The sequence below is a fragment of the Brachyhypopomus gauderio genome, chromosome 3 (genome assembly GCF_052324685.1).
Source record: "Brachyhypopomus gauderio isolate BG-103 chromosome 3, BGAUD_0.2, whole genome shotgun sequence".
In the NCBI taxonomy this organism is placed as follows: domain Eukaryota; kingdom Metazoa; phylum Chordata; class Actinopteri; order Gymnotiformes; family Hypopomidae; genus Brachyhypopomus; species Brachyhypopomus gauderio.
The window spans coordinates 1,243,183-1,254,918 of NC_135213.1; the positions used below are offsets into that span (position 1 = coordinate 1,243,183).

General features: G+C 39.6%; 1 protein-coding gene across 7 annotated transcripts in view; it reads right to left on the reverse strand.

The window, feature by feature from the left end:
- LOC143509920 (NACHT, LRR and PYD domains-containing protein 3-like) overlaps positions 1-8,508 on the reverse strand; it is a 43,009-nt gene extending 34,501 nt beyond the window's left edge. The window contains exons 1-8 of one of the 7 annotated variants that reach the window (XM_076998803.1): positions 8,494-8,508; positions 7,802-7,903; positions 6,880-6,996; positions 6,534-6,689; positions 6,172-6,285; positions 4,076-4,115; positions 3,507-3,711; positions 639-2,418 (exon numbers count right to left, since the gene is read on the reverse strand). In XM_076998803.1, the coding sequence (XP_076854918.1) occupies positions 639-2,418; positions 3,507-3,711; positions 4,076-4,115; positions 6,172-6,285; positions 6,534-6,689; positions 6,880-6,929 (2,345 nt within the window). In that variant the 5' untranslated portion in view covers positions 6,930-6,996; positions 7,802-7,903; positions 8,494-8,508. Of the gene's footprint in view, positions 1-638; positions 2,419-3,506; positions 3,712-4,075; positions 4,116-6,171; positions 6,286-6,533; positions 6,690-6,802; positions 6,997-7,801; positions 8,174-8,201; positions 8,452-8,493 lie in introns of those variants that run through there. The other 6 variants (XM_076998802.1, XM_076998807.1, XM_076998804.1 and 3 more) reach the window with 6 other exon arrangements.
- Between the last annotated feature and the right edge of the window lie 3,228 nt (positions 8,509-11,736).

Below are 11,736 nucleotides of genomic sequence, written 5' to 3' on the forward strand. Positions count from 1 at the left end.
GCTAGATGGGCGCGTCAGTGCCAAGGACAACCAAACCATTCTGGAGGACCATGTGCATCCAATGGTTCAAACATTGTATCCTGAAGGCGGTGCCCTCTATCAGGAAGACAATGCACAAATACACACAGCAAGACTGGTGAAAGATTGACTTGATTAAACATGAAAGTGAAGTTGAACTCCCATGGCCTGCACAGTCACCAGATCTAAATATTTGTGAGCCACTTTGGGGTGTTTTGGAGGAGTGAGTCAGGAAACGTTTTCCTCCACCAGCATCATATAGTGACCTGGCCACTATCCTGCAAGAATGGCTTAAAATCCCTCTGACCACTGTGAAGGACTTATGTATGTCATTCCAAAGTCTAATTGATGCTGTATTGACAGCAAAAGGAAGCCCTACATCATACTAATAAATTAATAACCAGGTGTTTCAGTTTCATTGTTCAACCTCTGTACATTTGCCTTAATGTTCTCTACCAATCTCTCTCAATTGTTCTCCCTCTTGAATGCAAGGTCTCTATCCTTCTTTCATTTTAATGTTCTCTCTCTCTTTAATATAGGGTCTCACTGTGCATCTATCTCTCTAATGTTAAAGCCTCCAGTGCTACGTCCACTGTTAATCTCTAAATTAAAACACTCACATGACTTTTCTGGATGCTTTGACCACTGGCAGCAGTCTCAGTAGGCATTTCTCTGATGGGTCATATTTCCCCAGGTCAAACTCATCCAGCTCCTCTTCTGAGTTCAGCAACACATACACGAGAGCTGACCACTGAGCAGGAGAGAGTCTGGCTCCATGGAGACGAGTGTCTCCTCCTTTTTTCAGGTAAGTTTGAACTTCCTGTGCTACAGAATCATCATTCAGTTCATTCAGACAGTGGAAAAGATTAATGGATTTCTCTAGAGAAGGATTCTCCCTGATTTTGTCCTTGATGTACTTGACTGTTTCCTCTTTGCTGTGAGAACTGCTTCCAGTCTGTGTCAGTAGGCCTTGTAAGAGAGTCTGATTGGACTCCAGTGAAAGACCCAGAAGGAAGCGGAGGAAAAGGTCCAGGTGTCCATTTTGACTCTGTAAGGCTTTGTCCACTGCACTGCTGAGGAAGTCAGACATTGAGATTTTGACCAATGCTGGAGGTTCCTGTTGCAGCACATTGGTGTTGGTGGAGATGAAGGTAATAAATGCATACAAAGCAGCCAGAAACTCCTGAACACTCAGATGTACAAAGCTGAACACCTTCCCCAGCTTTAGCTCAAACTCCTCTCTGAAGATCTGAGTGCACATTCCTGAATACACTGACATTTCTTTGATATCAATGCCACTGTTTCCCAGGTCCTCCTCATAAAATATCAGGTTACTTTTTTCCAGCTGTTGGAAAGCCAGTTGTCCCAGTGCCAAAATGTGTTTTCTAGATTGTTGAGGGTCAGTGTCACTTTTCTGATCATACTTTTGGTCCTTGTTTTTGATGTGAAAGATCAGGAAGTGTGTGAACATCTGAGTAAGAGTTTTGGGGATCTCTGCACTTCCTGCTTCACTCAACATTCTCTCTAGAACAGTGGCTGCAATCCAACAGAAGACTGGAATGTGGCACATGATGTAGAGGCTTCTTGATGACTTCATATGTGAGATGATTCTACTGGCAAGGCTGTGATCACTGATTCTCTTCCTGAAGTATTTCTCTTTCTGAGGATCAATGAACCCTCTTACCTCTGTAACCTGATCAATATACTGTAGAGGAATTTGATTAGCTGCTGCTGGTCGAGAGGTTATCCAGAGGAGAGCAGAGGGAAGCAGATTCCCCTTAATGAGGTTTGTCAGCAGCACATCTACTGAGGTCGACTCCATTACATCCCATAAGCTCTTGTTGCTCTGGAAATCTAGAGGAAGACGACACTCATCCAGACCATCAAAGATGAAGAGGATTTTGTAGAACATATAGTGAGTTGGTTTTAATTCACATGTTTCTGGAAAAAAGTAATAAAGAAGATCCACCAGACTGAGATTGTTTTCCTTCATCAAATTAAGCTCCCTAAAAGGAAGTGGAAATATGTAGATAACATCCTGATTTATTATTCCTTCAGCCCAGTCCAGTATGAACTTCTGCACTGAGATTGTTTTTCCAATTCCAGCCACTCCTTTAGTCAGCACAGTTCTGATGGTTTTGTGTCGTCCTGGTAAAGGTCTAAAGATGTCATTGCATTGGATGAGTGTCTCCTGTATTGCTGGTTTCCTGGATGCTGTCTCAATCTGTCTCACCTCATGTTCATAATTGACCTCTCCACTCCCTCCATCTGTGATGTAGAGCTCTGTGTAGATTTCATTCAGATGTGCGATGGTTCCATGCCGTAAGATTCCTTCATTAATTATCTTACATTTTTCCTTCAGTTTAGATTTGAGCTGTATGTGACATACAGGGGCCAGTTCTAATTAAAGAGGAAGACAACACCACACATGTTAATCTATATTATGATAATTCATAAAAGATCCATTACAATAACTACAGAAAAAACAGAGATCATAAGTAGATTGGGCTCTCTAACCCCCTTAACCTTAACTCGCTATAGTGAGTGTGATCATTCATATATTAATTCTATTAATTTATCTTATTAAATCAAATGTAAGGATTGTTTCAGTAAAATATATAACACATGGGTTTGTGGAAGAAGATATTACACCAGCTGAAGTTCCACCACACACACTGGTCACCTGACTGAGGAGACCTACAACTAGTGGACTGGATATCAAAGACAATGGGGGCAAATAGAAAAAAAACACCTGTTTATCATACCTATTTATCACACCTGTTTATGCAACAGTGGTCTGTCAAATCTCAGTTATAAAGAACAACAATGTATCCATTAAGCTTCAACATTCTGAAAACACATGACAATCGTGAGTAATGTAGGATGGTATCGTCATGAGTCTACAGGTCAAGGCTACAGGATATTAAATCAAGGATATGCAAATACTGATTTAAGATCCTCATTGTGAACTGAGATTCCCCAACAGTGTCCTCCCTCTGAAATAATAAAGTGATGTTGTGATGTCCTGACCAGTGATGGCTTAGTTACCTTGAAAAAGTAATCAGATTATTGATTACTCCTTTAAAAAGTAACTTAGTCACTCTTGACATTTAAATAATGTATCTCCTGTCATTACATTTGTGTCGCTGTGTGGTATTATTTGTAAATGTTTTTGTAATCATAATACAAGTGTTTCTGTCAGACAGCAATTTGTTGTAAAACGAAATACAATTACAATTTCAAGCATTTTAAAGTACTTTAGCCAAAATTCCAGCACTTTTCAAACCTGGAACACAATGTAAAATTCGTCCAGTAAATGTTCCTTCCCCTGTTTTTGAGAGGTATTTCTTACACACTACCACTACCACACTACCACATATCATTATGGAGAACACTGCAAAGAATGACGTGTAAAACACGCTCGTCGGTCTCACAGGTTTGTGTGCAGTTACTAAGTTACATCACTGGTCATGACCCAGAGCTCTTACCGGTCTGTAGTGTGTTAGCGAGGTCTGTCTCATTCATGTTCCTCAGGACGTGCAGTGTGATCTTCAGCGTCCCCTCTCTGACACTGCTCTGATCCTCCTCATCCTCCACCTGTCTCTCAGTGCATGCTGGGTAATCTGGACTCAGTAGATTTTTGAATGTCTTCAGTTCCTTCTTCACCAGAGAAATGATTTTGTGCTCCAGCTCCTGAAACAAACATCAGGAGTAAGTAAAACTACAGTGTTATAGACAGATTATTATAACATAGGATAATCTATTAAACATAAAAGAGGGCTGAACTGAGTGGGACTGGGTGGTCCTGTGGACATTATGACTTACCAAGGCATCGTATTAACTGAACTGTATCTTACATTTTTTATTTTAGTTTAGCAATAAGACAGTATCTAATTAAGTCTGAGTTATGTTCATTATCAGCTACATTAAAGAAAGACATTAGGGTAAAGCATGAACCAGTAAAACCAGAGTCTCATCATGAGCTGGGATTTAAACACACTGTACTGCTAAGACCTTTCTCCCACTCACATGTGTACATATACAAACACAAACACACCTTGAACACTGATTCCAGTTTTTCTTGCTTCTTTTTGATACTGTGGAAAAACCAAACAGTTACATTTAGGGCATTTGGGAGAACTTGCAAAGTCGCAGGGTGTTCAAATACTTATTTTCCTCACTGTATCTTCCTGGTAGATCTACTTTGAAATTTAAACAGCTTGTTTCATCGTTGTCTTGTCTTGTGTTCAGAACCACACCACCACACACCAATGCAAAACACTATTTTTTATTTTGTTTTTTTCAGAATGTATGTCAATGTGCAGCAATACTGTATAGCAGAGTGCACTTCTGAATTACAGAAATGTTTTCTCTACAAAATAACTGAATGATTGAAGATTTACATGTATTACCCCTCTACACTATACAGCCTTACCCCTCTACACCACACAGCCTTACCCCTCTACACCACAGTCATACACCTCTACACCACACAGTCAAACCCCTCTACACCACACAGTCAAACCCCTCTACACCACACAGTCAAACCCCTCTACTCCACACAGTCATACCCCTCTACACAGTCTTACCCCTTGTTGAGAAAATGGGTTTTTGCTTAGCAATAGCATTAGCAACAATATATTTTGCTTACCAGTAAACATGATATTAAAGTTAGATATAATTGCTGCCTTAGATGTGTTTAAACTGTAAACCTTAAGAAGGGCCTCGCCAATCATGCTGTGTAATAGTACAAAGGGAAAATGGTTTGGTCTACAGGAAGTGTTGGACCTCTGCGAGAGGCCTGAAGAAGATGTTTTAGACTGATAAAGGTGAATTACAACATCTCTTTGTACAGACATTCTAATAAGTTGAGATAACGGAAAATGTAAAGTCATGCCTGTATGTACAAGAACACCATGTAGGGGATAGAAGAAGATCTGAGGGTTTGAGGGGTGGAGGAATAGCATTACAAGACCTCCATGTACAACATCTGTTAGATCTCTCTGATGCACAGGTTTTGTATGTGTATGTGAGATCTTCTGAGGTATATCTCTGTCTTAATAAAAGCCTTTTTCTAGCATTGCAATAATTGGTCTGTTGTTCCTGTCTTCTCCTTCTGCATCAAACTAACGCACTGGGCTGAAGCGGTTGAGAGGAGTGCACAACCCTAACACCCTCTACACCTCTTCTTGGCCGTTCTCCCTGTTCATGGCCTTGTCTTTCCATTATGATACTTTTTATACTGCAGTGTTTAGTGTCTATATATGTTTGCCAATTACAGTAAAGGTTCTTGAGATGCACATCTGACTTATGGATGAGACCGTTGGTTGATTAACAATTTAATTTAATTTAAGTTAGGATAAATTACCAAAATGTCACAAAAAATAAAAAAAGAAATGTACAGATTATGCCTGAGAGATTATGACATATTCAGCACTTTTGCATGAAATGACCTAGGTGATGACCTAGAATGAAAACATGACATAAGCAATAGATAATGCCAAAAACAGCAGATAATTGTCCATGAGTATTTGTATGAATGTACAAAAGTATTTGCAAAATGTGGAGACTGAATTAACAGTTTTGAGAATTTCAATTCTGATCTGAGAAATGAACCAAATTGACAAAAACTCTGCTGATGTAGAATAATGTTTATGTGAATGGTGCCTCACCAGATACTTTATTAGAAACAACTTGTACCTGTACACACTGGACACTGGTGGATTAGGCAACAGGCTTTAAACAGGCTGAGAGACTAAACACATGTGGAGATCAGTGATGCTCCTCATAACCAGGATTATAAATGACTTATGAAATAACTGAATTTTAACTTGCTCAGCATTTGAATTTGCTCAGCAGGTAACATACAGGACTGGTAACCAGAAGATTGCTGGTTCAAGCCCCACTATCGCCATGTCAGCACTGCTGGGTCCCTTATCAAAGGTCACTTTGCATGTTAGAAAATTGTACCCTGCAGATTTTAGTCTATTGATGCTGGAATGTACAGATTCTGAATGAATGAGTAACCATCACTATTCACAACCACATGTAGTAATAAAGTGGATCAAAATTTCACTAGAGAATAGGAATATAAAAAAAAATAATCACTATACCACACAGAATATAATACCACTACATCTACAGCACTGTCACCTGGGGTCATTTGGAGCTGGTCCACCACTAAAACCAGGTGGTAGAGTTATGGAGTTGTCACTCTTCATAGACAAACAGCTGGGAATTGGAGATTCTGCTCTCTGACTCCCCCACCTGGTCATATATTTAATAGTTAATTCATATAAAGTACTGATGGAGGAATAAAAATAATTAGCTTCACAGAAGATCTAATTACATCCCAAACTCTTGTTCCATCAGCTCATTCTTGTACATGACATTATTTTTAAATACTCTAAAAATAATATTTGATCACATTTAACAGACAACAGAAATCAGGAACTGATGGGGGGATCCTTTCAACCTTTATGAAAGGATCTCTGAGCTGGTAATGTGTCACTCACTTTGGGTCGGAGGTCACAGGACCACCGCTGAGCTGAGGAGGTGGACCCATGGATGCATCACTCTTCATAGACACACCGCTGGGTATTGGAGATGATTCACTCTTCATAGACACACTGCTGGGTACTAGAGATAATTCACTCTTCACAGACACACTGCTGGGTAGTGGACAAAAAAAAAAAAACAATCGACAAAATATGGCACATTTCACATTTCATTTCACATGCTGCTCTCTTTACCCTGATGAAGAAGAGGAAAGTGTTGAGCATACTTCAGTACATCTCATGTATCCTGTATATTCCCTCTTCAATATTCCCTCAGATCAAGTGCTGATGTGAAGCTCCTCACCTTGGTTCAGAGGTTCCTCCTCCACTACTGGAGTTATGAGGCTCCATCATGGAGTTATTCTTCTTTAGACACACAGAGCTGGACACTAGAGATGCTACTCTCTGCTCCCTGTCAACACTTTATCATAAAGAGGAGGAATAGGACACTGAAACACTAAGTATAATGAACATTGATGTCACTGCAATACGAGTCAGTCCATCAAAAAACAAACAAGACCAACGCAACAACAGCGTGACATACATGTCATAACAGCACATCTTGCATGTTTATTAAAGTGATCCAGCACTAGAGAGGAGACTGAAGCAGACACAGCAAACATTCTAGATCCACTGGATCCATCACATCCTCTAATGATACTTTCATTACTAATCGTCATCAGCCTAGAGTATCACACTCTTCCACTCACAGCAGATGTTAAAATTCGTTGCAAATGAAGCAGAGATGAGCTGGATTACACAGTGTAGAGTTTGGGTGTCTCAATGTTTCTCAGCCCAGTATATGTGGTCCACTACACGGTTCCACATTTTTGTTCTAACTGTGCTTAGAAATAACCGCTCAGAAGCTGACAGAAAACAGAAGCGCGCTATATTTCAGTGTTAAAACTCTAGATAACCCTGCACCCTTATATGGGAAATGTTACACTTGTTATATTATACATATACTTATATTTAAAGGGCGAAAAGAATCAGAACTATAGCTGACATTTTTAGTGGTTTTGTAGGGCGGGGGTCGAAAGACATTTGCGTTATGTTTATCCAGATCTGAACGTATGCACTTTGTTCATATTTGTTAGTTTTACTCAAAGCTTCAGTTCACCAACAACAACAGTAGGAAACCTAAAGGGATACTGGCGTTCCTTAGTCCGCACGAGAGTTTGACATATTTGTTCATTTACAACGTGAAATATATTAGTTTAACTTACAACAGTCAGTACGCAGTCTGCTCTTATTTCCGTCTGTAATGAATGACCGTGAATGACCGTCGTTCCGCTCCTGCAGTCAAGCTGCTGATGGTAATTCAGTTACTGACCCATATTTAGACAGAACAGTTCAATAAGCACCAACTATTTGAACTGGGCAGGCATGGAAGTTCATGAAGGATTTTGGTTTTGCCGAAAGTTGACGACTAGAACGCTGACCAGCCCACCAATCACATTCCACCATATACAAGCGCGTTTACATACCACTCACCAGTCCACCAATCACACTTTTACTTGTACACTACGCATTAAGTCCACAACATTATTAAGACGAAAAATAACGTATGCTGCATATTAGTAAAATAATACAGAAATACATCATTTACATTACTACAATACATACCTACAATAGTTGTTAAGAAACTACAGATTCCACCTGAACAATTTGTGAATGCGACAATCACATATTTGCTCCAAAAATAAGTCGCCCAAACTCCCAATACTATCACAAGAACAAAAACACAAGGTAGTAGAACCAATATAATAATTTTATAAAGCCCTAAATAAATAAAGCCCCAGTGTTAGATTTTCAAACATTTTTTGCTAGTGACAGCATCAGGAAAAAAGCGAGACGGAGTACCGTCGTTAATCTCCATCACGCATAAAAATGAAGAGCTTATCAGCTAAGAACGTACCGGGGGATGAGAAGGTTTGTGTGTGTGTGTGTGTGTGTGTGTGTGTGTGTGTGTGTGTGTGTGTGTGTGTGTGTGTTGGGGGAAGGTTGGAAAGGGGGTTGGCTCGCCTCACTAGCTGGGTGCCCAGCGCATCATAAGAGCACCACTCTACCAAATGAATAATGAAATTCAAACAAAGAGATTACCCAATGATATGAACAACGCAACAACGCTCTCCCTCCACCTCAATCCCAACAAAGATTCTACTGTTCTTCACAGTGACATTAGGCAAGGACACTCTCTCTCCCAATGTATTTGTCATATTTATAGAACCGCTAGCAATACACCGGAAACCTAGGTTATGAAATATGAAACATAAGGTAAAGTCTAAAAATTGTGACGGTAGTGTAGAGTGAAAATGTTAGTGTGCCCTGGTGTAGCTGGTCTCAAGGCCACTGTGAAAGTGTTTTGTTCTAGATAATTCCCGTAGTAGGGAAAAGGAAACAACTTTATCTGTAGTGGACGGTGCTGAAGGCTCCTTTACAAGTTCGTGTGGGCCTTTGTTTATCATTTCCACGAAGGACAGAGTGGTGCAATCTTGCAGGTGTTTCGTTGAGAGAATTTAAATTTCAAACACTGGTATATGTAAGTAGGTGGGGCAATTACAGAGCCACTCCTTAACATGTATAAAAATGTAGTTTTTTGCATGATTGTCAATAATTTTCTGAAGGTTGTCTCAGTAATTTTTTTACTTTATCTGCAATAAAGAACAGGACCAGACCTTCTCTTCATCCAATTTTTGTGTCTGCATCATTACTGAATGTATTTGTAAACTACAGTACTGGTGAATGGAAGGATTTAGAAGAGCTGGCCAGAGTTCAGTGTTCCTGCTTGAGGGGGAGGGAGGGAGAGAGAGAGAGAGAGAGAGAGAGGGAGAGAGAGAGAGAGAGAGTACTGATGTTCAAAACAAGAAGGTGAATTCCTCTGTGAGGGTTTAATACTGTCAGCGACACAAGTAAGAACATTTACATAACTGCTACAATGTTGAGCAATCATATGCTGGATAGACATTCAGAAGCATGTGATACCACTGTCAGGTCTGCATCTGCGATCTGTTATAGTCTAAGTGTGTGAGTGTGAGATTTAGGTTTAAGGATCATAATAAGTCTGAATTCAGTAGCTCTCTCAGCATATGGAGCTTTAAGGATGATAAGTTTGAACATTCTGGAACAGTTTATTCTGAAATTCCAAAGGGACATTTTTATGATTTTGAATCTTGACAGACAGAGGCAGAGGGGCTAAACATTGGCTCATCTTTACTGGCCAGAACTTCTCATACCAAGAGCTTGGATGTGCCAATAAAACAAAACAACTCCAGAGTTTGTAGATAACGGCCGTCCAAGAGGAGAGATGTTCAGGGTCATTCAGAGGTAAAATGTCAGGAAGGAAGATGAAGGGTCATTCTTCACTATATCTTAAACCAACCAAAACAAATAAAACAGAACACAGTAAACTACATCCTCTTTACTGGATCTACAGATGGACCCTGGACTAATATGAAAAATATACTTCAGGTCAGCATATAATTCAGTTCATATAGCGTTAAAAATCATGTCACCAGAGATGTGTGTGTTTCCCTGCAGACTCAGGATTTCCTCCAGGACACAGGAGGTTATGTTAGCTCACATTCAAAACACACTGAGTTGTCAGAATCCCAAACCCTAATCCCTGCATACAGGGGCTCAGTGAATGTGGAGTGGAATGTGTGTGTGTGAGTATGTGCGTGTGTGTGAGGAGACACTGTAGAAGTGTCTCCACACTATCACTTGGGGTTTGTCAGTTTTGTATCTGGTAGTGTCACAGGATCTTACCTCTGCCATTCTCCCAAATCTGACACATATACTGTATGACTAAAAAACTTTCATATAAAATTATGAGCTTATATGAGTTTAATTAATTTAATAGTGTCATATTATGAAAAATCTCATACAAGCTAGCTTGTTTTACAATAAGTGTTCCAATGATGCCAGACACTTGCTCTGTTTGAAATAGCCCAGTATAATGTAGATGTCTACACTATATACTGCAGTATATGAGTGGTAAAAGGTTACATCTGGAATAGTCCTAAATAAGGTGTCTTTCTTCCTCAAGACCACAGTAGTACTACCTCCATGTCAGGTGTTAATACCACCTTGTAGCATTATATAAGCACTGAGTCCTGTAGTTTAGTAGTCTGGTTCAATGTTTTCTTAAATTCTGACCTATGGTGCCATCTAGGATGCATTCTGTGAATGGATGGCAAAGCACTTTAGAAGTTGCTCTGGAAAAGAGCTTCTGCTAAATGCACAAAATGTAAATGTAAAAGGTAATGTAAATGTTAAATAGGTAATAAACATTACAGAAACCTTACAATGTGAATTTCACAAGTTAATGTGTCTCTGCGAGGACAGAGTATGGAATAGAGAGACACAGAGTATGGAACAGAGACACAGAAAAATGGTTTAGCAGTTTAGATTTGATTGTTTCAAATAAACAGTTTTTATGCTTTAAGTTCTCAATTGTGTTGCCATTTACATGCAGTCTCATTATTTCTGTCTGACACACAAACCAGCACAAATCTTTTTACCTGCTGTGTGAATGAGAGATTGAGTTTTGAAAATATTTTATTATAAAAACACAAAACAGAAAGAAAAACCTTTAAAAACTTCCAGACTTCCACCTTAAAAATGCAGGTTTCTATAATGCTGAACACAGTCATGAGTCCTAGCCAGTCTTAAGTCCACACAGCATGTGTAACTTGTAGAACAGGATTTATGTCATATGTACAGAAATCATCTGCAGCTCAACAGAGCGCCGATTTACCCACCAGCAACAGAGAACCAACACAAAACCTACACACGATCTCAGCTCACTGGATGTGCACTTTGGTAAAATATTTTGTGTGTATGTTTACATCAGTGATTTTCAACCACTGTGCCTCAGCACACCAGTGTGCCTCGATAGATCTTGGTGGCTGGTCTCCTGGTTTTCTCCCACAATCCAAAACATGGAGGTTAGGTAAAGTGGCAGTCCCTGACAAGTTATACATATATTACACAGTATACATTGAATGAATGTTCAATTTCTATAGCACCTTTCAAGATAACCAAGGTCACTTTACAATTTTAACACAGGTACAAGTCTTACATGACCAATCACACACTGGTGATAAGCAGCAGCCTGTTGCAAACAGCATACTCTCTACTGGGATCCACAGCCCCCTGG